Genomic DNA, 25,186 nt, shown 5'->3' with positions numbered 1-25,186 from the left:
GCCGAAAATCTGAAGCTACCGGAGCCTATACCGGGAGAACGGGTCAGCGCCCAGGGAGAACAGTAAGTGCAGGGAGATCCCTGGGCGCCGCTCTACACGTCTGTATGCTTAGTTTAGATTTTTTATTATAGTGAAAGGTCCTCTTTAATGTTGAGATGCTCCATATTAAAGAGACCCTGGCACTGCCTGCCACATAATTGTGCAGATTCATTTCTTAAAAAATAAAAAGTTGTGCTATTCCTCTGTTATTCCTCATAGAAGTGTATAAATAAATGGTCAACCAGTTACCATTCCCCATGTCACCAGGATGTCTGCCAGCACTGACAATATAAAGGGACGTGGCCCTCTGACAATGGGAATACTAACGCCCGTTTGCAGTTAATACATTTCCAGGAGGTATACCAGAGGAACAGCACAATGCAGGGATCTAAGGGAGGATGCTGCAGAATTATTTAATAGGAAATACAAGTATTCACTAAAACTTTCTGAGCCGGAGTCTCCAAACTGCAGCATCGCCACCTTGACAAATCTCCAATATACTTTGTACTTTGGAGTACAGTACCATTTTCAAGATCACTGCTTGCAGTCAGTGAATGTAACCATTCTTGATTTCATCCAGCAGCTGACAACGCACAGACCTCAAGTGTCTCACAGCTGAGGGTTTGCTACAGCTGCGTCCAGTCTAGACAATTCTCTGCAAGATACACGTCAACAGCGCCAATCTCTCTCCTGTCCTGACAGTTTGCTACAATGTATCAGCGCAGGTAAAGCGGAGTCCAAGCACACAGAGTGCGGTCTGGACTGGATATACCTGTAGCATATTCTCTCTGGACGGACTTTCGGCCTCTGAATGTAATCACAGCAAGCAGAGATCTTAATAGAGGCAAGGAATCGATGCAGTGGAGCTGCTGTTCACCTGACGCACGCCCCGCGTCAGACACTGGATGACGGCTGCTTATTTAGGGTACTTTCACAATTTCGGCAGAGGATTCCGGCAATCCGGACGCAAACGGATGGGAGACCGATCCGGATGCGAATCCGTCTGACAAATGCATTGCAATACCAGATCCGTCTCTCCCAAAAAACGGGTCCGGTATAATTATATTTTTTTGCATTTTTAAAGGTCTGCGCGAGATCCGTTTTGCCAGAACACTTAAAGGGTTTCTATCACTTCGTATGACATAATTAGCTGTCAGACACTAGCGATCCGCTAGTGTCTGCTCTGGCCAACCATCCTAATATAAGAGCTTTTTGGGCAGCCGTTTTGCTAAAAAAAAGAACTTTTATAAATATGCTAATGAGCCTCTAGGTGCTATGGGGGCGTCATTAGCACCTAGAGGCTCCGTCTACCTTCATACACAGCCACCGCCCAGCGCGTCCCTCCAGCCCGCCCATCTCCTGCTGAATGCGATCCTCCGTGTGACGCAGCGGACGAATTCTCGCGCATGTGCCGTGCGCAACTGTATTCGGCGCATGCGCAGTGAATGTCTGACCGCTTCCCTGCTCAGACATCTCCACTGCGCCTGCGCCGATGACGTCATAGTGCTCCAAGGAACAAGCGCAGTGGAGATGTCTGAGCAGGGAAGCGGTCAGACATTCACTGCGCATGCGCCGAATACAGCCGCGCATGCGCGAGAATTCGTCCGCTGCGTCACACGGAGGATCGCATTCAGCAGGAGATGGGCGGGCTGGAGGGACGCGCTGGGCGGCGGCTGTTTATGAAGGTAGACGGAGCCTCTAGGTGCTAATGACGCCCACATAGCACCTAGAGGCTCATTAGCATATTTATAAAAGTTCTTTTTTTATCAAAACGGCTGCCCCAAAAGCTGTTATATTAGGATGGTTGGCCAGAGCAGACACTAGCGGATCGCTAGTGTCTGACAGCTAATTATGTCATACGAAGTGATAGAAACCCTTTAATACCGGATCCGGCATTCCTGCAAGTGTTCAGTATTTTTGGCCGGAGATAGAACTGCAGCCCCTGTGACGGAACTCAATGCCGGAAAACAAAAACGCTAGTGTGATAGTTCCCTTACAATAAAACAAAAATTGCCGCCGCCGCAGACATCGCCTCCCCGTCAGGGTGTCCACACGCTCCGCCATCTCTATCCTACGCCATTATTTCACAGTAAAGCCGCCATATAATCCATCCCGGACACGTACCATCAAATTCACACTTGTACGGCCTCTCAGGCTCAAAATGCGTCCTCCTATGCGCGCTCAGCTTGGTGGCGGTGGGGAAGGCCTCGCCGCAGGCGTCGCAGCGGAACAGGTTCTCCTGCTCGTGGGCCTTCAGGTGGGCTTTGAGGTTGTAGACGGTGGTGAAGCTCTTGCCGCAGCCGGGGGCGTCGCAGGAGAAGGGGCGCTGCTTGTCGTGGGACTGCAGGTGGCGCTTCAGCTTGTACAGGGTGGTGAAGGACCAGCCGCAGTTCTCCACCTGGCACTTGTAGGGGCGCTGCTCCTCCGTGTGGCTCAGTAAGTGCACCTTCAGCTGCTGCTTACGGTCGAAGGCCTTGGCACAGCCGGGCTCAGGGCAGCGGAAGACCAGCAGCACCCCCTTCCTGGCAAGGTCCAGGGCCTCCCCCAAATTCACCTGCAGCTCCCCAATGTCCCCCACCAGGAAGCCGGCCACCTGCTCGTCCACAGGGTCCCTCAGCACCATGTCCTCCAGGCCCTCGGAGAAGCCGTGCTGGGCCCCGGAGCTGCTGCCGGGCTCCCCCTGCGGGGACAGCTCTGACACCCAGCTGGGCTGAGGGGTGGCCGGCGCGCTGCTACTCCCAGTCCGAGGCTGCGGCCTCCCCGCGCCCTCCGCCGCCTCCCCCCTACTTCCTCCCAGGGTCAGCAGGCCGTTCTCCAGCAGCACAGTCACGTAGCCGGGGAGAGCCAGCTCCGAGGACGGGCTGGGTCTCGGTGGCGGAGGGGGAGGCGGTGCTTCCAGGGCCTGCGAGATCCCGGGGGCCACGGAGCCCAGGTTGACCACCATGTAGATGGGACGTAAACTAGCTCCGTCTTTACGGAGGCCGATCTTCTCCTCGTCGTCCTCCGCCGCCTCGGCCAGCGCTTCTCCCTCAGGGAGCCCGGAGCCGCCATCTTTCTGCCGCTGCCCCGTCGGCCCCTGGATTTCCATCTTGGTGTCCCTGTAGCATGTAGATCGCGCGGACGGAGACGGGCGGCTCACCGAGAGGGCGATGAGCGCACAGCGCGTATCCATGCGCCGACTCTGGGGTTGCTTAGCAACGGGCGGTCAGGACTATTTTTTTTAGTGTGTGACCACATATTTAGTCACAGGCCGTAGATTTAAAGGGAAACAATGGCCTATTGCTTAAATCATGTTTTAACATATATTTAAAGAATTGTTATTTTTAACCCCTTCTACCCCAGGCTGCTTTTCTCCTTCCCGATCCAGGCCAAATCTGACAGGTGTCTATATAGTAATATTTTCGGAACACTTTTAGGCATCATGCACATGGCCGACCGTGACCCGTATTGCGTCCCGCAATATGCTACCCATATCACTTGTCCTATTATTGTCCGCATTGCGGACAAGGATAGGACTATTCTATTAAGGGCCAGCTGTTCCGTTCTGCATAATACGGAATGTACACGGACGTTATCTGTATTTTCACTTGAATGGGTCCGCAATCCGGAGCTGCGGTGCGGAACGGAGGCACGGAAGCACTACGGAGTGCTTCCGTGGTGTTTCTGTCCCTGCGTCCGCACCGCCAAAAAATTGAACAAAAACATGGGTCTTGTTCAGTCCCGGCCGCCGCACGAATGTTGCCCGTGCATTGCTGTCCCCAATGCGTGGAACGGCCGTGTGCATGAGGCCTTACTCCGTGTGCATTCTCTTTCCGTATGTCCGTTACGCCAAAAAATAGAACTTGTCCTATTATTGTCCGCATTGCGGACAAGGATAGGACTATTCTATTAAGGGCCAGCTGTTCCGTTCCGCATAATACGGAAATGCACACGGACGTTATCTGTATTTTTTTTGCGGACTGCAAAATACATACGGTGATGTGCATGAGCGCTAAGATGGATGGTGATACCTCATAAAATAGTTATGAACATCCACCATGTGTCTACTTTATGTTTGCATCATTTTGTAAATGTCAATTTTTTTACAACTTTAAGAAAATTTCCAAAACCCTCTTTCTATAGGACCAATTCAGTTCTGAAGTCACTTTGAGGGGCTTACATAATAGAAACCTCCCATAAATGACCCCCATTTTAAAAACGACACCCCTCAAGTTATTCAAATATAATTTTACACATTTTTGTTAACCCTTTAGGTGTTAAAGAATCAAAGGAAAATTAAAAAAAGTCCCTTTTTTTTGCACATTTTAATCAACTTTACTGTAACACAGCAAGGGTTAACAAACCTCACCATTTATTATCCCGATTCTGCAGTTTACAAAAACCCCTCACATGTGGTCATAAACTGCTGCATGGGCACACCGTAGGGCTCAGAAGGGAAGGAGCGCCATATGGATTTTGGAGGGCAGAGTTCACTTGGATAAATGTCGCTTTACCCCCAAATTTTTCCATCTTCACAAGGTAACAAGAGAAAATGCACGCCTCAATTTGTTACCCATTTTCTTATGATTACAGGAACATCTCATATGGGCTCGTATACTGTTGTATGGGCACGTGGCAGGGCTTAGAAGAGAAGGAGCGCTATACGGATTTTGGAGGGCAGATTTCACTGGAATAATTTTCGAGCGCCATGTAGCCTTTGAAGAGAGCCTAAGGCACCCCAACAGTGAAAACCCCCAAAAGAGTGACCCCATTTTGGAAACTACTCCCCTTAGGCTACTTTCACACTTGCAGCAGCAGGGTCTGGCAGGCTGTTCCTGCAGGGGAGCAGCCTGCCGGATCAGTGATAACAACTAGCCCACCGTGCCGTCAGAAGCCCGAGGTCCAGCCGCAGCACAACAAGCAAGCTGAGAGGCGGCCGGACAAAAACCGCAGCGTGCTGTAGTTTTTGTCCAACGTAGGAGATCAGCAATTAGAAATTTTACTATACTACTATATTGTATAGTAAAAGTCTTAAAAAACAAACTAGTGGACATTGTAGCCTCCCAAAAAGTAAAAAAAAGTTTTTGTCCGCATCTGATCCGCAAAAAACGCCCAGTCACTTCAATGGGGCTGCCAAAGATGCAGACAGCGCACCATCTACTATCTGCATCCGTGAGTCTATTCTTCGGCCCTGTTCTATTATTGTCTGTTTTGTGGACAAGTATAGGACATTTTTATAGGAGAAAAAAAAATGTCAGGAGACTCTCGGACGGTATCCGTGTTTTGGGGATCCGAGATTTGCGGACTGCAAAAATGGATGCGATCATTTGCAGGAGGCCTTATTCAAAGTAAGTAAGGAAATAAAATTCTGGCATTTTTAAAAAGCTATATATTTTTTTTATTTTTCTGGCGATTTTCTTGTGCAGGGACTTGTTTTTTGTGGAAAGAGTTGGCATTTTGTATTGGTACCATTGGTACATATGATTTTTTTGATAGCTCGATATTACACTTTTTGTGTGGGCAAGGTGAATTTAGAAAAACGGCTGCTTTGGCACCGTTTTTTAATTTTTTTTATAGTGTTCACCTGATGGGGTGGATCATGTGATATTTTTATACATCAGGACATTACGGATGCGGCGATATCTGATATGTCCATTTTTTTATTATAATAAAAAAATTGAGGAGAAAAGGGAAATAGTTTTTACTGGAAACTTCTTTTTATTTCTATATTCTTTTTTATTTTTACCTTTTCTTCACTTTTTTGTCCCAGTATGGGACTTCAACATTTTAGGGTCTGATCCCTGTTTCAGTGTAGCACAGGCATCAGCAATCTTCAACACTCCAGCTGCTGTGAAACCAAGCAAACATGCTCGGCTGTTCTTAGAACTCCTATAAAAGTGAATAGAGCACGCTGGGAGTTGTAGTTTTACAAAACCTGGAGTGCCGGAGGTTGCCGATCCCTGGTGTAGCACAATACATGTTGTACTACATTGAAACATTGTTTCACAATTTCATACATGGCAATTTTTTTTATTTTATTGAAACGCTCCCCAACAATGATCCCCTCTCCATTGCAGAAGTAATAAGCGTCTGATACGGGATCCTTTTTCTTATGATCAGCGGTCGGATTCCCCTATCCTTTCATTCTCAGGAGAGATAAGCCGGCGCCAGGTATGACTGCCAGCTGCCTATCCTTCTCCCCCCATTGAGAACACAGGCATCCTCAGTCAAGCCAAGAAAGCATGCATGTAGACAATATGGAAGGTGTACGGGCAAGGACAAAGATCGTGCTCCAAATACAAATTGTCCCCTTTTGTTTCTCCTGCAGGAGGGAGAATACACATTTACAGGGGCGCAGCTCTAGGGGTGCTGAGGTAGCAGACGTACCCATGCTCAAAGATCCCTTTGCTCTATGAGGCGGCACCCAGCATGGTGGGAGTTGTAGTCTCACGGCTAGAAAGCCACAGGTTGCACACAATCGTTTTAAGGCAATTTTTAGTGAGCCTTAAAAACAAACAAAAAAAAACAAAAACTTTGCATTCCATTTATTGAAACTCAAGTCCACAAAAACACCAAAAAAGGCCACCTTTTTTGGACTGGTTGTTTTCACTTTCAGGCACTAGGGGGCACAACAGTCCTGTTCTAGAACTGGGGAGGGGGGGGGGGCTGAGCTGGAAATCTTTAGGGAAAGGGTGTGTAGCGGAATATTGCCAGAGTCTTGTCAGCGACGGGAGCTCTCACAGCAACACCCATGATTAAAGCCATAAACCTGGCTCCTCGCTGCAGTGAGAGAATCGCGCCCAGCACCCCCCACCGACAGAGCTTTGTATAATGTCATGAAATTAGAGCAATCCCATAATATAATTTGTTGGACCCGCTCCCTTTCCAAACAACCAATATGGCCGACCCTTTCCCCCTCTATGTCCTGAACCTGTCCATGGAACTCATTATACCTAGGTTATTTCTTTTGGATAAGCAGCTGCCAGGCATCCCTGGCTCTGCTCATCTCCAGAAATAGAATATGGGCCCATGCAGATGAACTTAAGGGCTCTGTGTCGATATTGCGGACCGCAATCTGCCAGTCCGCAATATAAGGGCAACTGGTAGTGTGCACTCTGTGCTGTGGATGGACAATCCACAAGATACCCCGAAAGATAGGACATGTCCTTATCTTTTGCCGAGCAGAGGCACGGATCGGAAGCCCACAGAAACACTCCGAATCGCTTCCGTGGGCTGTCTGGTCCGTGTTTCAGCACTGCAAATGATAGGACACATCACATTCAAGTCAATGGGTCCACATCGGCAGCACGGAGTGCATGCGGCTGGTGCCCGTGCATTGCGTACCGCTTTTTGTGGTATACAGCAAGGGCACGGAGCCCTTACATTCGTCCGAATGAGCTTCAAAGTGTTTCCGATCCGTGCCTCCACTCCACAAAAGATAGGTAAGACTTCACCTTCGGTCGGATTGCGGACCCATTCAAGCAATTGGGTCCGCAGCATGAACTGCACATGGCCAGTGCCTGTAAACCCTTATATTGCAGATCCACCGTTTCCAGTCCGCAGAACGGGCATGGAGCCCTTACATTCATTGGCATGGAGCCCTTAGGCTTTGAACATATCACTGTCCCCCAGTTCATGGCTCTCAGCGATACGGGCCCCCGATCAGAGGACTGAGCAGCCATTTCTGAAGTCCATTTTTACATCTTATTCGTGTTGTTTAACCCTGTAAATGCTCAGGACCAATGATCATCGTTAAGGTATAAAATGATAGAAAAAAAAAAAGATGGCGGACTGAGCATGTATGAAACGATTATTCATGATTTAATGGTCTCGAGAAGAATTCTCCAGTTTACTATCAATATATGGAAAATGGAAGAACACCGAGCACAATTTTCGGACAGAAGAGGCAATCGAGACGGACTGAATTTGCATCGGTGGCGGTCAGGAACTTCCGCCTAGTCACTTCTCACGTAGAGCTACGTCCAGCACGCTCCTGTCCCGTATCTCATAGGGCAGCGTCACTCTCAGATTTCGATCCTCCTCCATAGTGCGAGTAATCGTATCGTACGCGTTACTGTTGCCTGACCAACAGCGGCGGGCCACCTGCGAAGAGAGAAATACATATTCTTAAAAAGGAACTGTCACCCTAAAATCATTTCTATCGGTTATCGGCAGATAACAGGGCGAAAGATTCTACCGCACAGCAAGCGGTCACGGCTGCCGCATTGACTCGCCTGGCGAGGACTACTCCAGGCTTATAGTTCCCAGGGACTGACTCATTATTAGAAAATGCTCGTTACTGAATGTCCTGGCCGTCCAATAACCAAAAATGGTCAGGATGACAAATTATTAATCCGATCTCATGAAATATCTCAGGGCATCGCACTCCTAAAATTGGAAACACGTTAATTCTGCATCAAACCGACCCCGTTGGACACGTCCCAGCTCAGCATAGTTTTAGCATTTTGCTCAGCCTCTGGAGATCCGTCCAGCACTAGACCAAAGCCGCCGTTGATGACCTCGCCCCTGCAAGGAAGCCAAAAATCGGAATTAAAAGCCTAGAAAGGGATTCATCAGAGATGCAGAGTTCATCTAAGACAAACATGTTCCCCCCAGATGAAGCCGGTGCCTGAACTCTGCCTGTTCCCACACATTGCCGACACAGATGACCCAGAGCTCCTAAGAGATATCTAAATGATAAAGTAATATCTGAACACGACCTTAAAGCTGTAAACGGCTGCAGCCCTTTTTTCTTTCACCAATTTTTACACCAGATTTGTCAACATCTGCTCATTCAAACCCTGAAATGTGCATCAAATGTGATATCTCCCGGTCTCCTCCCCAGCCTACAAGCTTGCGTGACGTTCCCTGTGCTTTCCTCGTGGCCCAAGTGTGAGCATGTAATTACACGGTGATAATTTAAGGTGAAAAGGTCCTGGCAGGGCCCTAGGTCCTTATATATATATATATATATACTTCTGTTTCATATTTTCCAAGACTACTCACCCCAAAAAAAAACAGTGTATACCACACTACCGTCATGACCCAGAGCCAATTCACAACAACCACGCCGTTCACTCACCAGCCAACGCCGCCTCCATTGTGAAGAGCAACCCATGTGGCCCCTCGGAAGGAATCTCCCACAAAGTTCTGTACCGCCATATCTGCAAATATAGGACATTGATCAATTGCTGTCAAATATGGAAGCCAAGACTGGACCAAAAAAAATTATAATAAAATACAACACAAAAAAGAGTCCATTAGGCACAAACAACATCATGGCTCCAAGGATTTCAGGTCTGGAAAGTCTCTTTGAAAAAGGGACCTTTACCAAGAAGACATGTAGGCCATTTTTAGACTCTTTTGCAATTTCAGCCCATGCAACACCGCCATATAGTCACGAAACATCTCTCCTTTAAAAAGCCTGCATAATACCGCTGCCATTTTGTAATGTTGTGAGGAAGCACCCTTTAGAAGATACAATAACGTTTAAGTTCCGTACAGACCTGCGCAGTAGGCGGATCCATCATACACGTTGGAGGTTTCTCTGTAAGGGCTATCTGTTCCGCTCACATCGTGATGATCCCGGCTAATCACCACCGGAGCCTGAGGAGTAATCGGTACACGGCAATAATTATATGGCGTTAGGTATGAGGAGGGGGCACAAGCCCTGAGCACAAGAGCCCACCTTCACTTGTCCTGTGGCCACCGCTCTATTAATGGACACAGCTATGGAAACCCTCCCTTTCTGGTCGGAGTATAAAATTCTTGCTTGAGAACCAACAACCTGAAAAATAAAATATACCTACTTATAACGTTATTTCCCTTGATAATAAGCTGGTCACAAGGTGTCCTCCTGCTGTGACCCCCGGAGATCTGTGGGGGAAGGAGACCTGGCACTAAGTGTTCAGTTTCCCTGCAGCGCCACCACTGGGCGAATGAAGCATTACACAGTGTCCATTCACGTCAATGGGCTGGCTGTGTAATGAAGGACAGGTCCTCCAGAGCCAGAGACGCGCTGTCCCCTTTACCAAGAGATGAAGACCCTAAACCTAAACAAAAGGGCCCCTCGAATAATCCCCTAATAGGGTGTATGAGACCTAAAAGGGACCAAGTCTGAGTTTTCATTGGTAAGAGGTTCTCCGGGAATAATGATTCCTTTGGAAGTGCCCCCAGCCTGCCGCTCCGGTCCTCGGCCCTGCCTCCAGCATATCCTGGTCCCCGCACAGCGCTTACATCTGCCACAGCAGGGCCGTAGTCATACGCCCTGCTGCGGGGACATGCCGCTTGTGGCCACATCATTGGCTGTAGGGGAACAGGTGACCATGTCCATTCTGCAGCGGATGTAAACACTGCGCGGGGACCGGAACGTGGGTTTATATTGGTGACCTGTCCTCAGCAATATACTGCTCCCACAATGCACTGCTCTTCGCCAACTGGAAACCAGCAAGATTCCGGATTTAGCTTTGGACAGGAACGGAGAAGAGAAGAGAAGAGAACGCCATGTGACTGGAGATCAGGAGAGGAAAAGGAGGTTTCCTGCAGGAAGTCCCAGGATAAAAGAACCAGAAATTACGTTACCAGTTTGTGTCTCCCGGCCTCTCGGATCCATCGGATGTTATCGCTGTACTGCTTCCTGACCGCATCGCTGACTGAGGAGCAGAAAGATCATGGAGACGGCGTGAGGAATAATAGGTGAATATCCAAAAAACATCCCGGCCAATACCTGAGGAGAGCGACTACAACCCTTGTACAGCGCTGCGGTATACGCCGGCACCACACAGAGATAGAGGCGGAATATAATACACATTGATGCATCCTCAGACTGGTTTAGTTGCTCAGTTTTGGCTCCATCGGTCGGAAACATTATGCAATCTGTCAGGAATGTTCCGTTATTTTAAAGACGACCATTTATAGTCTGGATGACCATGAAATCTACTTATTCATCCGATTAATCTGCACATTGTATCTATAAGTGTATGTTCTATATATCATCCAGATAAACACATTACTTATCCTGTACTGATCCTGAGTTACATCCTGTATTATACTCCGGAGCGGCACTCACTATTCTGCTGGTGCAGTCACTGTGTACATTACATTACTTATCCTGTACTGATCCTGAGTTACATCCTGTATTATACTCCAGAGCTGCACTCTCTATTCTGCTGGTGGAGTCACTGTGTCTGTGTGAAGATCACTCCTAGAGATGAGCGAATTTCCCCAAAATTTGAGTTGGCCGGATTGCCGAATTTTTCCCCAAAAAATTGGCTCGATCCAATTTTTTTTGGCGGCGAATTGCGTAAAAAAAAAAAGTCTATTTTCTGGCTGCAGAGCCTCTATAGTGGTGTAGAACACTGTGGTAGTGAAATAATACTGTGAGTCCGTATGACATGCAGATGACAGGCGTCGCTCTTAGAATCACTGCACACCTCACTTATTTGGGCAGTCACGGGGTCAAAACTGACCAAATAACTGAAGTGTGAACTCAGCCTTACAGGTCGATGTTAGCGCCAAGAAGAAGCACACTCCTTTTACACCGTCGTCAGCTGATTCCACATAGATGTCTACAGAACCTGTTCTATTAAACGCTTATACAAGTAGAGCCCCCGACAGAGTGGAGAGGGTGTCAGCAGTAAGTTTGTGTTGATGTCACTGATTATTTTGCCCTTCCTCTTATCCGTCAGAACAATAACCCCCAAAAAAACGGATCCTGTCTGTGGAGCATCCGCCTTCACTCGGTCAGCATTTGGTCAGTAATCCATCAGTATTGTTATGCAAAAAAAATAAACAGGAGTGGATCCAAAACAGAGATGAGACGTGAATGGAATATTTGCATGTCTTCTGTGTTTTGTACCCACTCCTGCTTTTGGCTACCAAATCATAAGCCAATTCTGATGGGACCACACAGGCCTTACAGCTGCTACACAGACAGGATCCGTTGTGCGTCTCATTTTTCCTACCTTCTGACAGATCAGAAGAAAGGTCAAATAAATGATGATGTCATCCAGGCCGAAAGGCAAAATAGTGGCCCAGTCATTAAGTGGGGAGGGTGGAAGCAGCATGAGGAGACCACAGAGTGGCCCAATGACAGGGTCTCGAGGTGGCGGCAGCATCAGGAGGCCACAGAGTGGCACAATGACAGGGTCTCGAGGTGGCGGCAGCATCAGGAGGCCACAGAGTGGCACAATGACAGGGTCTCGAGGTGGCGGCAGCATCAGGAGGCCACAGAGTGGCACAATGACAGGGTCTCGAGGTGGCGGCAGCATCAGGAGGCCACAGAGTGGCACAATGACAGAGTGTGGAGGTGGGTGGCAATACAAGTACCAGCTAAAGATGGTGGGTGTAATAAGGAGCACTTGGCATCAGGCGGGTGGCAGCATCAGAATAGTAGCTGAGGCAGGCAGCCAGAAGAAACCGGTCTCTTTTGTCAAAGTGTTGGTGTGGCACCATGGATGATCTAGTCTGATGCATCAGGCATTGGTGGGTAGAAATCCTGGCTGATCCATGCCCAATTCATCTTGACAAAGGTCCGTCTCTCCACATTTTTGATGGACAGGCGAGTTCTCCTTGGGGTAACTATGGCCACCGCCGCACTAAACACCTGCTCTGATGCCGCACTTCTGGCCGAGCAGGACAGCTTTTTCACGGCAAACTCTGCTAGTTGCGGCCACAAATCCAGTTTGGCTGCCCAGCACTGTCCCTAGCGCCTGCTGACGTCACTCCCTGCACTAAGTACGCTGGAAAATGGCAGAATCCAAGTCTATTTATAGGGCTGTGACATCACAGGGCTGGCTGGCTGCATGCATGGCATTATGGGTGATCCCGCCTTCCCAGAGTACCTTGCTCCATGTCCTCACATGTGCAGCAGCCATTTTAGGAAAAAAAAATGTGATTCGTTACCACAAATCGTGAGGAAATTCAAATTCGGTGCGAATCGAATTTTTCCTTAAATTCAGATCGAATTCCACTTTGTCAACTTCGATTCGCTCATCTCTAATCACTCCCATTCTTAAAAGGGAACATTGATCTAATTCTCCCAGAATGGACCCGAACGTTCTAAGGGTCGGTTTACCTCCTTCTGCAATCATATCCTCCAGAACAGAGCCTGCAATGTGGTCCGTGACTGCGAGGTCAGACGGATCCGCGGAGGTGCACACCCAACGGAACGGCCCAAAACCCAGTGAGAAGATGTCTCTGGTAAATAAACACAAAGCAACTTAATCCATAGATTGAGAATCCAAACCCAGGAAACTTCCTATTGAAGATTTTTTTTTATTTTTGTTGGGGGGGGGGGGCAGAGGGGCAGATAATGGAATTGCACATTATATAATTCAAGTGCTCACCCCATGATATGTTGCACGTATGATGGGTATCTGAACTCTGTGCCCCTTCCTCCTTTAAGCTCAACATCAGCACCTGTTCGAGGGTCAAAGCGCTCACATTATAAAAGTATATACAATAAACAAAGAATTATGAAAACTTAAAGAAGTTCTCTAGGTTTTGTTAATAAGAGTCCCCAAGGATAAGCAGATGTCAGGTAGTTCAGTTACTTGGAACTCCAGCGATCAGTTATCTAGAAGAACCTAGCTGTAGCTGTTTAGTTTCCCTGCAGTGCCACCGCAGGTGAAATGCAGTATTACATAGTATTAAGTGTGGTCTGTGTAATGCATGGACGCCCCAGGTCCTCCAGAGTGAGAGAAGCTATTTGCAGCTGCTCTTCAGTCCCGATTATAGATTGGGGGGGTTCTCAACGTGGAACCCTATAACCAGAAAACCCATTGAAGCATTGATTCCCACCTCGTACTCACCGGCTCTCTGCGCCTCCAGCAAGAACGCATTTCCGTAGTCCCAGAAAAACATCCCCTTATCGGACAGCTTATTGATTGCAGAGATCTGTCGCCGTAAACTGCGGGCAAGCAGAAGAGGTTCAGGAGACAGAACTAGAATTAGCACCTCGTATGCTACTGTCACGACGGGGAGTGGGGGAAACCCCCCACCGTGCGGGGTAAAAGGGGATCAGCCTGGCGAAAAAGGAGTAATAAGGGAGCAGGTCACCTCCTACAGCATCTCTAATCCTCTCCCTGACTCCTCACCGTATGAGCGGACCCCGATGGTAGGACGGCTCATACTCAGGATTCCTAGAGACCCTTAGGCTCCAGTCACACGTCCGCATTCGTTCCGCAATTTTGCGGAACGGGTGCGGACCCATTCATTTTCTATGGGGTTGGAATGGATGCGGACAGCACACCGTGTGCTGTCAGCATCCGAATTTGTGGAGCGCGGCCCCCGATCTTCAGATCCGCAAAAGATAGAACATGTCCTATTCTTGTCCGCAGCTTGCGGACAAGAATAAGCATTTCTATAGGGGTGCTGGGCGGGTGTGTTGCGGATGCGCAATTTGCGGGTCCGCAACACACCACGGACGTGTGAATGGAGCCTAAGTCGCCCTGGTAATCCCTCACCAAGGAGCCGGGAAGAGACGACCTGTTCATCCCAGTCATGGAGGAACAGGAGTCTCTATCTGAGGCCAGGCTGCAAGGAGAGGGGAACACATACAGCATAAGGAGATGGCAGGTAAGTGAGACCAGTAACACACTTACCTGCCACAGACACACTGACTGGAACCTGTGCACTAGTGCTGGTGTCCACACCAACATAAAAGGACACAGCACACACCACAAACCACACAGGAACCCAGGATACCATAGCTGCAATAAACATGAGACAGGGGAATGTCTAGCAAACATGACACCAAACATGTAACACCGAGCTAGACATATAAACACCCTGAACATAACTCCATATAAATAGGGACAGGAAGGGAAGGAGACACCGGGATGACATTGATGACCACAAGGGTGGCCCTCACTGGACAGATGGAACACCCTGGACTGGAGCAGAGCTCCAGCACCAACCACAGCTGAAGTACAACTGACTCCAGCCAGGAAACCACAGGGGATAAAACCCTAGTGACCACACCCAGTCAGGGAGTTAACCCTTAGGCCCCTTTCACACGGGCGAGTATTCCGCGCGGATGCGATGCGTGAGGTGAGCGCATTGCACCCGCACTGAATACTGACTCATTCATTTCTATGGGGCTGTTCACATGAGCGGTGATTTTCAAGCATCACTTGTGCGTTGCGTGAAAATCGCAGCATGCTCTATATTCTGCGTTTTTCACGCAACGCAGGCCCCATAGAAGTGAATTGGGCTGCGTGAAAATCGCAAGCATCCGCAAGCAAGTGCGGATGCGGTGCGATTTTCACGCACGGTTGCTAGGAGACGATCGGGATGGAGACCCGATCATTATTATTTTCCCTTATGAATATGGTTCTAAGGGAAAATAATAGCATTCTGAATACAGAATACATAGTAAAACAGCGCTGGAGGGGTTAAAAAAAAAAAAAAATAATAATAATTTAACTCACCTTAGTCCACTTGATCGCGGCCCGGCATCTCCTTCTGTCTCCTTTGCTGAACAGGACCTGTGGTGAGCATTCATTACAGGTAAAGGACCTTTGGTGACGTCACTCCGGGCATCACATGATCCATCACCATGGTAAAAGATCATGTGATGACCGGAGTGACGTCACCACAGGTCCTTGACCTGTAATGAATGCTCACCACAGGTCCTGTTCAGCAAAGGAGACAGAAGGAGAAGCCGGCAGCGCGATCAAGTGGACTAAGGCGAGTTAAATTATTCTTAATTTTTTTTAACCCCTCCAGCGCTATTTTACTATGCATTCTGTATTCAGAATGCTATTATTTTCCCTTATAACCATATTATAAGGGAAAATAATACAATCTACAGAACACCGATCCCAAGCCCGAACTTCTGTGAAGAAGTTCGGGTTTGGGTACCAAACATGCGCGATTTTTCTCACGCGAGTGCAAAACGCATTACAATGTTTTGCACTCGCGCGGAAAAATCGCGGGTGTACCCGCAACGCCCGTGTGAACCCAGCCTTACAGCACCAGACAGAGGGAGGCTACAACTTAAAGGGGAAGTGCACACACAAGCATACTAAACACGTAACCAATAGAATGCGTGACAACCATGTCACGGCAATCACCAGAAGGCAGAGACACTACCACCGCATGCTCACACAGCAACACATTGCCGCGGGCAACCGCAAGTGTGGCAACAGTGTCACAGCGTACACCATAGGCCGTGACAGCTACACCATGTGCTTCTGTACAACTTTTTGGTTTCAATCCCAAAGCATTAGTTCTGCTCATCCTGCACATAATCTGGTACCCCATTCTGATAACGGGAGGAGACCGTGTACAGTCAAGACCTTCATCAGGTATCCACCAGCGCATTTCAGGGCCATAGTGGATCTCAAGCTTCAGACCATACTGTTTGCCCTGAAATGAGTCATTGGTGACACCTGATGAACGAGACCCAGCAGGAACCTGAAACGCGTTGATTGTTAGACAAATATTAGTTCCAATAGGCACCATGTAATAACTCCTAGTGACCCCATCCATTGGACAACCTACGGACATCTCTCACCTCTCGTGGACCAGCTGGCGGAAGGTCTGGGGGTCACTGCACATTATCTGATTGGCTTCACTAAACGATAGCTGCTGCGGGTAATATCCACCGCTGAATGGATTGTGGCAAGAGGTTTGGTCAGACCCCAGATCCACCAGGAGGTCACCAGTCTTCTCGTATTCTTCGACCAACCTCTCCCTACAAGACCATGAAGAATTAATGGTTTGGACTCGGCCCGTCCTCCTAGGAGAGCTGGCCGGCTGCGATTGGCGGCCATATTGGTTGTCACCCAGAAACAGCTGAAAAGAATTGCAAACGTCTGCTGAGGATCATTGTTATTTATAAGGGGAAATGGGCTTTAAATCCCTGAATATTTGTGATCTGCAGAGACCAGAAGTAAGTCGCCCCATCCTCTCCCGTGATGACAAGCATCGCATTGCTCTATAATGGGTTACAGACTCCTCACTGGCACAATGCGACTATTACAGGCCCCAGATGTGCAGCAGAAGATCACAACTTGCCAAAGGTCCACGATATTCCCATGGTATCCCAGGCTGAGCATCTCCTTATCCTTCCGCGCCTTTCTGTGAAGACAAATAGATCTCAATATGAGGCATGCACTAAGATCTCACCCTAAGTGGGCGACCACCCCAGATCTGCACCGCACCATGGAGAGCCAGAGTCGTCACCCACTCAACGTATCGGAATAAAAATGTAATCAATGTGCCACCAGATTATCGGATGGGCAACAGCAGCCACTGAAGAGGATTTAAAGGGGTATTCCCACTTTGTAAAGTAACCTCCTCTGCACAGCGCTGAACGTCTGCTGCACTTGAATGGGTCCGTGAGCCGTCCGCACCGCAAAAAAAAAAAGTTCTATTTTTTTTCGGCATGGAGAGAAGGTGCCGTGCCGCCGTTCCGCACAGCTCCTTCTGAATTGCGGACCCATTTAAGTGAATGGCCGTGTGCATGAGCCCTTACAGTACGGGTCCCAGAGGTCAGGTCCCAAATGCCGTATCCTGGCCATCACAAAGTGGGAATGTCCTTTTAAGGAGTTTTTATTAAAATTTTGTGATTTTTAATGGTTAGTTTGAAAGGGGGTTTTCCAGGATTTTAATATTGATGACCTATATCAATTTCAGATTGGCGAGGGTCCGATACCTGGCACACCCGCCGATCCGTTGGTTGAAGACAAGGCCACATTCCGTGCCAATCCACTCTCCATCCGCTCACCATTGAGCAGGTGTAATTACAAGAAGCCGTCCAAGTGGGTCCCCGCCGATCTGATATTGATTATCTATCCTGAGGATAGGTCATCAATTTTAAAACCCCAGTATTATACAGTTCCCAGCTGCTGAAGAACCTCATGGACCACACCCCAAGACCTCGGCTCAGGTGCCCACCGGCTGCCGTAGAACCCCTGACCCAGGTACCCATCATACTCTCCTCACCTGATCCTGTGGACACATTCATCCAGAGACGTGGCTATCTCCATCAGCCAGCCCTGCTTATGTCTCTTCACCAGAGCACTCTCATCGACCTGACGAGACACAGGAGGCATGAGGTGGAGGCGTACAGAACCCCCCCCCAATCAAAGATCAGCACCCAACCATAATAAAGGGAGACCCTATAACAGTTACCTCGGCAATGACCCCTATACAGCCCACAATGGCGGCTGCTTTAGCCTGCGCTCCGCTCATGCCTCCTAGACCTGAGGTCACAAACACCTTCCCAGCGAGATCGTCTAATCCAAGGTATCTTCTTCCTGCATTCAACACGGTCAACTGGGCGAGACATCAGAAGGAAGAGCTCAAAAACGTGGACTGAGGGAAAGTACCAGATTTAAAGGAGCCATCCAGGCAACACTGCTACATTGTGAAATAAGAGGTATGCAGCCTGAGGGGGCGGAGCATGACAAGTATTAAGAAAAAAAAAACACCAATGAGAAAACCTTTTTTGTCATGCTCCACCCCTCAGGCCCTGCAATAAACATGGAATGTTACTAATCCTGCAATATGCAAAATTAGCAAGTGACTTAAGAAACTGCTCTGGATGTGACTAGAGAACAAGATAAAATTATTCAAACCCAAGCCAACTTTACGGAAAGGAATTTGTGTATATATTGCGACCACTTACCACGGTGCCGTGCACAATTCCCTGCGGGCCGATGTAGCAGTAGCTCCCTGCCGTCATCTGTCCATACCTTCCGAAAATCAGAGTTTTCAGTTAATAGGCATAGATCTGGATGATGTAAAGAGGGAAAATCCTTCCCTATGGGTCCAAGAAGCTGAGATCTATACCTTACAGCAAAAGGCTGAAAAACTGGCTCCCAGTGAGGATCCTACAAACAGCAGCACAGATCTGAGCTTCCAGAGCCTAGAATCAATGGAGGATAGTTAGGGGGGGGGGGGGGGAGGTAAATCTGGACTTTGAACTTACATTGTGACTCCTAAAGCAAACATCTTCTCGTAATCCTTCCTGGAGGAGTAGTTGGGAATGACCTACCGACCCAAAAATTAACAAAAACACATTGTAAAAACCCTGCCGTGCCACCCTGCCACCTGTAAAAACAAGCCTGCTTACCATGCCATTGGTGATGACCACTCGTGGAGCTCCAGGGTGACTGGGAAAAAGACCAAGGGGATGTCCGCTGTACATGACCAAGGTCTGGTCCTCCGTCATCTCTGATAGATAGTGCATCACCAACCAGAACTGCAGAGACAAGGAGAAGAGAAACCCAATGCATGCGCCCAAGATCAATGGAAGACCTGTCCCAGTCCAAAACCAACCCACAATTCCCAAACTCCCAAGAAGATGGCAATGGAAACCATCATAGAAACCCCAGTTGATGACTTGGATCTCCTAGATTTGCTGAAATCCCAATACTCTCCCATCAGACAAGGTGACAATGATGGACTCTCCAACCTTCATTACAATTGCTCTTGGTGACTAGAGATGGCCTTGCGGTTCGCCCGGCAGTCGTTTCGTGGTGAACTTTGTGTGTTCGCGATTCGCCGAACATATGGAGATATTCCCGCCCGCCATATTCTTTTACATTGTGAAGAACTTTGCCCATGACACATCAGGTGGGACAGGACAGCCAATTGAGACGTTTCCGCACACGGACATACCTCCTACCTTATAAATAAACCCGATCTGGCCGCCATTTTACATTCAGTGTTTTGCCAGTGTAGGGAGAGGTTGCTGTGTGGAGCAGGGACAGGAGGTTAGGGACACCAAACACTAGATAATAGGGCCACAAAAGTCCTTTTAAGCACTAGTATAGGTGTGCTATCGATAGGTGTGATACACAGAGTGGTGCGATATACTTATACTTTTATAAGGAGTCAAAAACATATAGATCTATATAGTGATCACCTGGAAGTCAGGGGCCTCGGGGCTTACTAGGGCCATTTTTATATAGGGTAAGGTTGCGGACGGGGTCGCTCTTATCAGGGCGGGTGATCTGTGGTTAGGCTATCAGGGCCAGAATAGCCCCCCCTGTAGGGCAATATCAGGGACAGTTCTTTGCCCACCCTGTCCTTCAATACCACATCATCATCTAGCCCAGGGATGGATGGTTTTTGCTTTCCCTCCTGGATTCATCGATGTGCACTGGAACCCCCCGGATTGTGGTCGGACATATGGGTTCTGATTTGGTGCCGCCGAGCACTTGTTATTGCCGACCACATCTAGGCTTTTTGCTTAACTTTAATAATTTTATTTATTTTCATTTTAAAGGATATCTTTTCCATTCACACGTCCGCAAAATGGGTCCGCATCCATTCCGCAATTTTGCGGAACGGGTGCAGCCCCATTAATTTTCAATGGGGTCGGAATGTGCTGTCCGCAAACGCATTTGTGGATCCGCACTTCCGTCTCCGCAAAAAAATAGAACATGTCCTATTCTTGCATTTTCCATTATAGTGCCGGCGATGTGCGGTCCACAAATTGCGGAATGCACATTGCCAGTGTCCGTGTTGGATCCGCAAAACACTTACGGACGTGTGAATGGACCCTCATAGTAACATTATTAAAGGTTACGTTTTATCTTCATGTATATTCTAATGGATTGCCTTCCTTGTACAATGTTATAATATACTTTCTATGTTAGACGGTATATTATAACGCATTTGTATTGTGCGGCAGTTGTGTGCGGTTCTGCTGCGATACTGCAGGTATATAGAGGGACAAGCGTTATTGGAACAAACAATTTCTACTGGTGTGATATACCAGTCGTCCCCCAAAAAACTGATTAATGTGGGGTGTTATATACCAATATACTTTTTATAGTGCATTTGCGCATGCGAAAATTATATTGCCGATATTTCGCATTGAAAAAAAAATAATGAATGGAGATCGCAAATTTGAATAATCCATCTGGTGTCACTGTCCATGTTGTGGGACTATTTGTGCACTTCTAGCAATTATTTCTTGGCTGCAAATATCAGCTGAAGGTTTTTCAGGTTCACCTGCAATTAAAATGAATGGGACCCGCCGCGAACTTGTGGTTCGCGAACATTTGATCGCGTTTGCGAACCGTCCCGGCCGATGTTCGTCCATCACTATTGGTGACCAGTCTCCATTGAAAGCCAGTCTGGTCTCTCCCCACCTCATCCACATCTCTGGACAAGCTTCCCTGGGCAGTTTCCGCCCAGTTTTGCCTTTCCTAGCAGCCGTGGCTGAGGACACTACTAATCCTATGGCCACTAGCTAGTGTCTCCTTTAGCCTTTGAGTCCACTACAACCTGGTCAGCTAGTAAGATAAGTTTTTATGGATGGTAAACCCAAATCTTATACAATCTCAAGAGTCTGATCAAGTCCCCTTCACCTTACCATAAAGACTTTCCTTCCAGATCGCCGGAGAACCTACCTGCGCCCAGTTACTGAAGACCTGCCCATTGCCGCCGTAGGTCACCAACTCCTGGGGAAACTGGAATAAGGTTTGGTTATAAAATCTGCAATTATTCCACCCTCCCAAGATTATCTACAGGGACCCTAACCCTAAAGGGGCCATTTTTACCCTTTACCTGCCTCTATCACCTGTTCCCTGCCACTCCTGGCCCTCTCAGCTTCCTCTCTGTGTATTACGCCATGCCAGCGGTGGTATTACTTAGGCATTGGATAGAGACATTGTTTGGGATATTTGCAGATTTTCAAGCAGAAAATCAACATGAAAACTACATCAAAATCCTAAAAGCCGCACCTGCGACCAGTGTGAACTATACAGCACATATTCACCATTGAAATCAATGGGACATGGTTTATGGACGTATTTAACTTTTTTTTTGGCTCCGAAAAAATTTCAGATTAACATCCTCTAAAGGCCAGTTATGGGAGGACTGTTCTCCACTCCTGTGTGCTCGATATTGGGGGGCAAATTCATCATGAAAAGTAATTACTTTAGTCTTTGCCATCATTTGTGCCAATATGTATCCAATAGCAAGTGAGGTTTGATACATTTGTTGCATCTTTAAACACTTGTCTACAGATGTTCTTCCAGTTGTTACACCTAATTAACATAGCAAACCACGCCCCCACCCCCCCCCCCACACACGTTTAAAAGTGCACAGCCCCTAAATCCTCAAATATTGCAACATTTTTGAACAAGAAAGGTATAAATTTGAGACTTTTTTACCCCAGATTTCCTGCGCAACAGGAATGATAAATTCACCCCTAGTCGGCACTGTATATCGACCAGTATGCGAAACCTATATGTACACGGCTGTATTAAGTCTAAAGCAAGATCGACCACCAAGCACTCCACGGAAAAGATGGCGGTCGCTTCAGATCACAGATCCCTACCTGAGCCACCGACGGATCCAGGTTATTCATAATCATGTGCATTATAGCCGCCGCTTTTATCGTTTTGCAAGGATACTCATTGATCGGATAGGCCCTGAAAATAAATAAATAAATAAAAACCGTACAAGTGAATCAATGGCGCCATTACAACTGCCAGGAGCCGAGTCCGTTAATTTCCCAATTTTTTCATTATTTTTAATGTTATTAACAGTTTATTATTTCTGTAAAACATGGAGGAAAGTAATCGCCCCCTCGCCTTACAATGGCGGTGTTGATCAGTCTCATTCATATAGAATATATTGTGAGGGGGGCGAACGTCCAGCCATATTCTTCCGAAACTCACCTCATGTGTATCCTTGGGCAGAACCGGTACATGTAGATGTGTCCAAACCGTCTCAGCTCCTCCGCAAATTCCGGGGCCAGCGTCGAATGATGCTCAGGAGGAAAGTAACGCAAGGAGTTCTCCAAAGCAAGCTGCAAGAAAAGCAGAGGAGCGCACGTCCCAATACGAAGTCACTAAACTCGCAGCTTCTCTTCATTCTGTTTGCGGTTCAATAAAAAGCTATTGTTCTCGGCTATCGGCCATTTCAAGGTGCGCGGAGAGGCTGACCGCAGTGTTCCTGAAGAGCAGGTGGTCTGTCCAGGAAAGACTTAAAAGGATTACAAAAACATGGCTTCTTTCTTCCTAAACAGCGCCACACCAGTCCACTGGTTGTGTGTTGTATTGCAGCTCAGCCCCATTTATTTCTAAGGAGCCAAGATGCAATACCACATGCAACCTATGGACAGGTTATTAGAAGAAAGAAGCCATGTTTTTTCTAATCCTGGACAATCCCTTTAAGGCAGTCTGCGGCTTCTGTCCTCTGGACACGTTCATGTCCCCAAATGAACCCAAGGGCAGCAGAATCTGCCTTTGCGAAACTGTGGCAAGGTCTCAAGTGAGAATCCCAGCATGCCTCTCTCCACAACTGGGATTTTAGAGGGTCACAACTGCACCCAGGATTTTTAATAGATCATGCATTTACCCCGTCCTACTGACCGATGCAGCCTGCACAACATATAAACTATCTAGATGCTATTTACTTTTACCGATTGCGAGTTGCGTTATGTGTTCTGCTCCAGTCACACCATGAGCTGCATTCAAAACTTTGCTGTCCTCTTGTTACCAGACAGCAGGGACACAGAGCTGAGCTTTTCACTCACATCTAACAGCAGATTAAGGGCTCATGCACACAAACATTTTTTTTTTTCCCCTTTCCGTATGCGGAACCATTCACTTCAATGGGTCCGCAAAAAAAACGGAAATGACTCTATTCCGTTTCTGTATGTCCGCTCTGCAAAAAAAAAAAAAAAACAACATGTCCTATTCAAGAAAAAGCACTGTTACAATGGATCCACACAAAATGTCACATGTCACACCAATATCATCCTTTTTTTTGTGGATCTGTGTTTTGCGGAGCACAAAATACATATGGTCGTGTGCATGAGCCTCAAAGGGGTATTACAGGGGATAACTATTAGATTGGTGGGGGTCCCTATACCTCATGGAGCCCCCCTGAAGTGAACTCCGCAGTCGGTCAGCCATGCGCTCAGCAGCTCCGTTCCTTTCTATAAGAATTCCAGAGATCCACAGTCCTATGGATAAGTGCGCATCACGATATCGCCATATGCTTTGCTTTATGACAAATCCAGCTCTGCTGCATCGTTTTATAATTATGATAGGTGAAAGCAGCATATAGACAGCGCTGCAAATATCGCTCTGTGCGAATACAATCCTAGCCTCGTGCCGGTGATCTAGGGTAACGCGACACGAAAAACAGGACGGTAACAAACACCGTATCCTGGGGACAGAGACATCTGTGCTGATTGTGCAGTCACTTGTTTGCAACTACTTCTTGCACAATGGAGGGGAATGATTAACCCAAAGTTTATACCCCCACCCTGCCCCTGATACACTGTAACGCTTTACTGCTGAGGAGACTGGGAAGTATGAGAAGGGGACACTTTAAGGAGGCATGCATGGGGGGGGGGGGGGGGGGGGAACGTAGCTGAAATTTGCACCTCTTCCAACCTTTGGGGGTCGCAATTTGTGCCAATATAGCAAGACAGCGCTTAGTAAGCCCCCGCCTTGTGCATTACAGTACTTCACCATGTCCAAAGATTTCTGTCTCTTGCTGTCAGTGGATGGAAACCTTTGCTATTGTAATCTGGAATCTTACAAAAACAACATCATGATCCAGTTTGTTACATTGTTTCAAGACTCTCGTCTGAATTTATAGTCATTCTCGGGCCCTGGAGCCTGAAGGGGCCACACCACCCTACAGTATGTAAACAGGTAGTAGTGGTCATTGGTGGCAGTTGAGGGGGGGGCCACGTCTCTGGAAGAGCGCGTTCCTACACATTGGTGTGGAACTAACAGTCCCAGCATTCCCCAAGCCTCCATGTAGGACTTGTGCAAAGTTCAGTTTATAAAATGCTCACCTTCTCCTCCTGGGCAGAGAGTTGGGGTGTCCGAACAGGGGAATGAGGGACCCCCTCATCCCGCCCTCTATTTTGGGGTAGGGGGTGGAGGGGGATGCCAGAGCACAGCTCCTGGAGACTGATCATCATGAGGTTTCAGAACAGACGGGTCAACTGGACTCAGGAGATCCAGGGGCGACTATCAGGTGTAACAGGCACACCCACCCCCATGCTGCCACCTGATTGGTCAATAGCCCTCACCAAATTAATGTGTTACCTGAAGCACAGGCGGCAGAGCAATCCCCCCCGGTAGATGGGATACCTTCGTGTTTCTGTGTTTATGTGTCACCTTTTCAATCTTTTTTTTTTTTTTTACAAAAATGCACCAAAAGCTGCATGAAA

General features: G+C 47.9%; 2 protein-coding genes across 3 annotated transcripts in view; both read right to left on the bottom strand.

Annotated features, from left to right (window-relative positions):
* The window catches only part of ZXDC (ZXD family zinc finger C), a 29,215-nt gene extending 26,049 nt beyond the window's left edge, over positions 1–3,166 (bottom strand). For both annotated transcript variants that reach the window (XM_040408322.1, XM_040408323.1), the window contains exon 1: positions 2,164–3,166. In XM_040408322.1, the coding sequence (XP_040264256.1) occupies positions 2,164–3,127 (964 nt within the window). In that variant the 5' untranslated portion in view covers positions 3,128–3,166. The remainder of the gene's footprint in view (positions 1–2,163) is intronic.
* Positions 3,167–7,814: 4,648 nt separating this feature from the next.
* Positions 7,815–24,972, bottom strand: UROC1 (urocanate hydratase 1). Its single transcript, XM_040407162.1, has 20 exons — positions 24,806–24,972; positions 22,668–22,798; positions 22,325–22,418; positions 21,393–21,452; positions 19,103–19,231; positions 18,959–19,020; positions 18,656–18,722; positions 18,160–18,303; positions 17,971–18,059; positions 17,041–17,103; positions 16,538–16,717; positions 13,830–13,927; positions 13,365–13,437; positions 13,094–13,215; positions 10,600–10,670; positions 9,707–9,805; positions 9,525–9,624; positions 9,101–9,182; positions 8,445–8,544; positions 7,815–8,121 (listed from the first exon to the last, which is right to left on the bottom strand). Exons 1-20 carry the CDS (start codon positions 24,932–24,934, stop codon positions 7,978–7,980), a joined length of 2,037 nt encoding a protein of 678 aa, XP_040263096.1. The 5' UTR covers positions 24,935–24,972; the 3' UTR covers positions 7,815–7,977.
* Between the last annotated feature and the right edge of the window lie 214 nt (positions 24,973–25,186).

Source organism: Bufo bufo, chromosome 9 (genome assembly GCF_905171765.1).
Source record: "Bufo bufo chromosome 9, aBufBuf1.1, whole genome shotgun sequence".
In the NCBI taxonomy this organism is placed as follows: Eukaryota; Metazoa; Chordata; class Amphibia; order Anura; family Bufonidae; genus Bufo; species Bufo bufo.
Note: the sequence above shows the minus strand (reverse complement) of the source record. Positions and strands in the feature narration are given on the sequence as shown.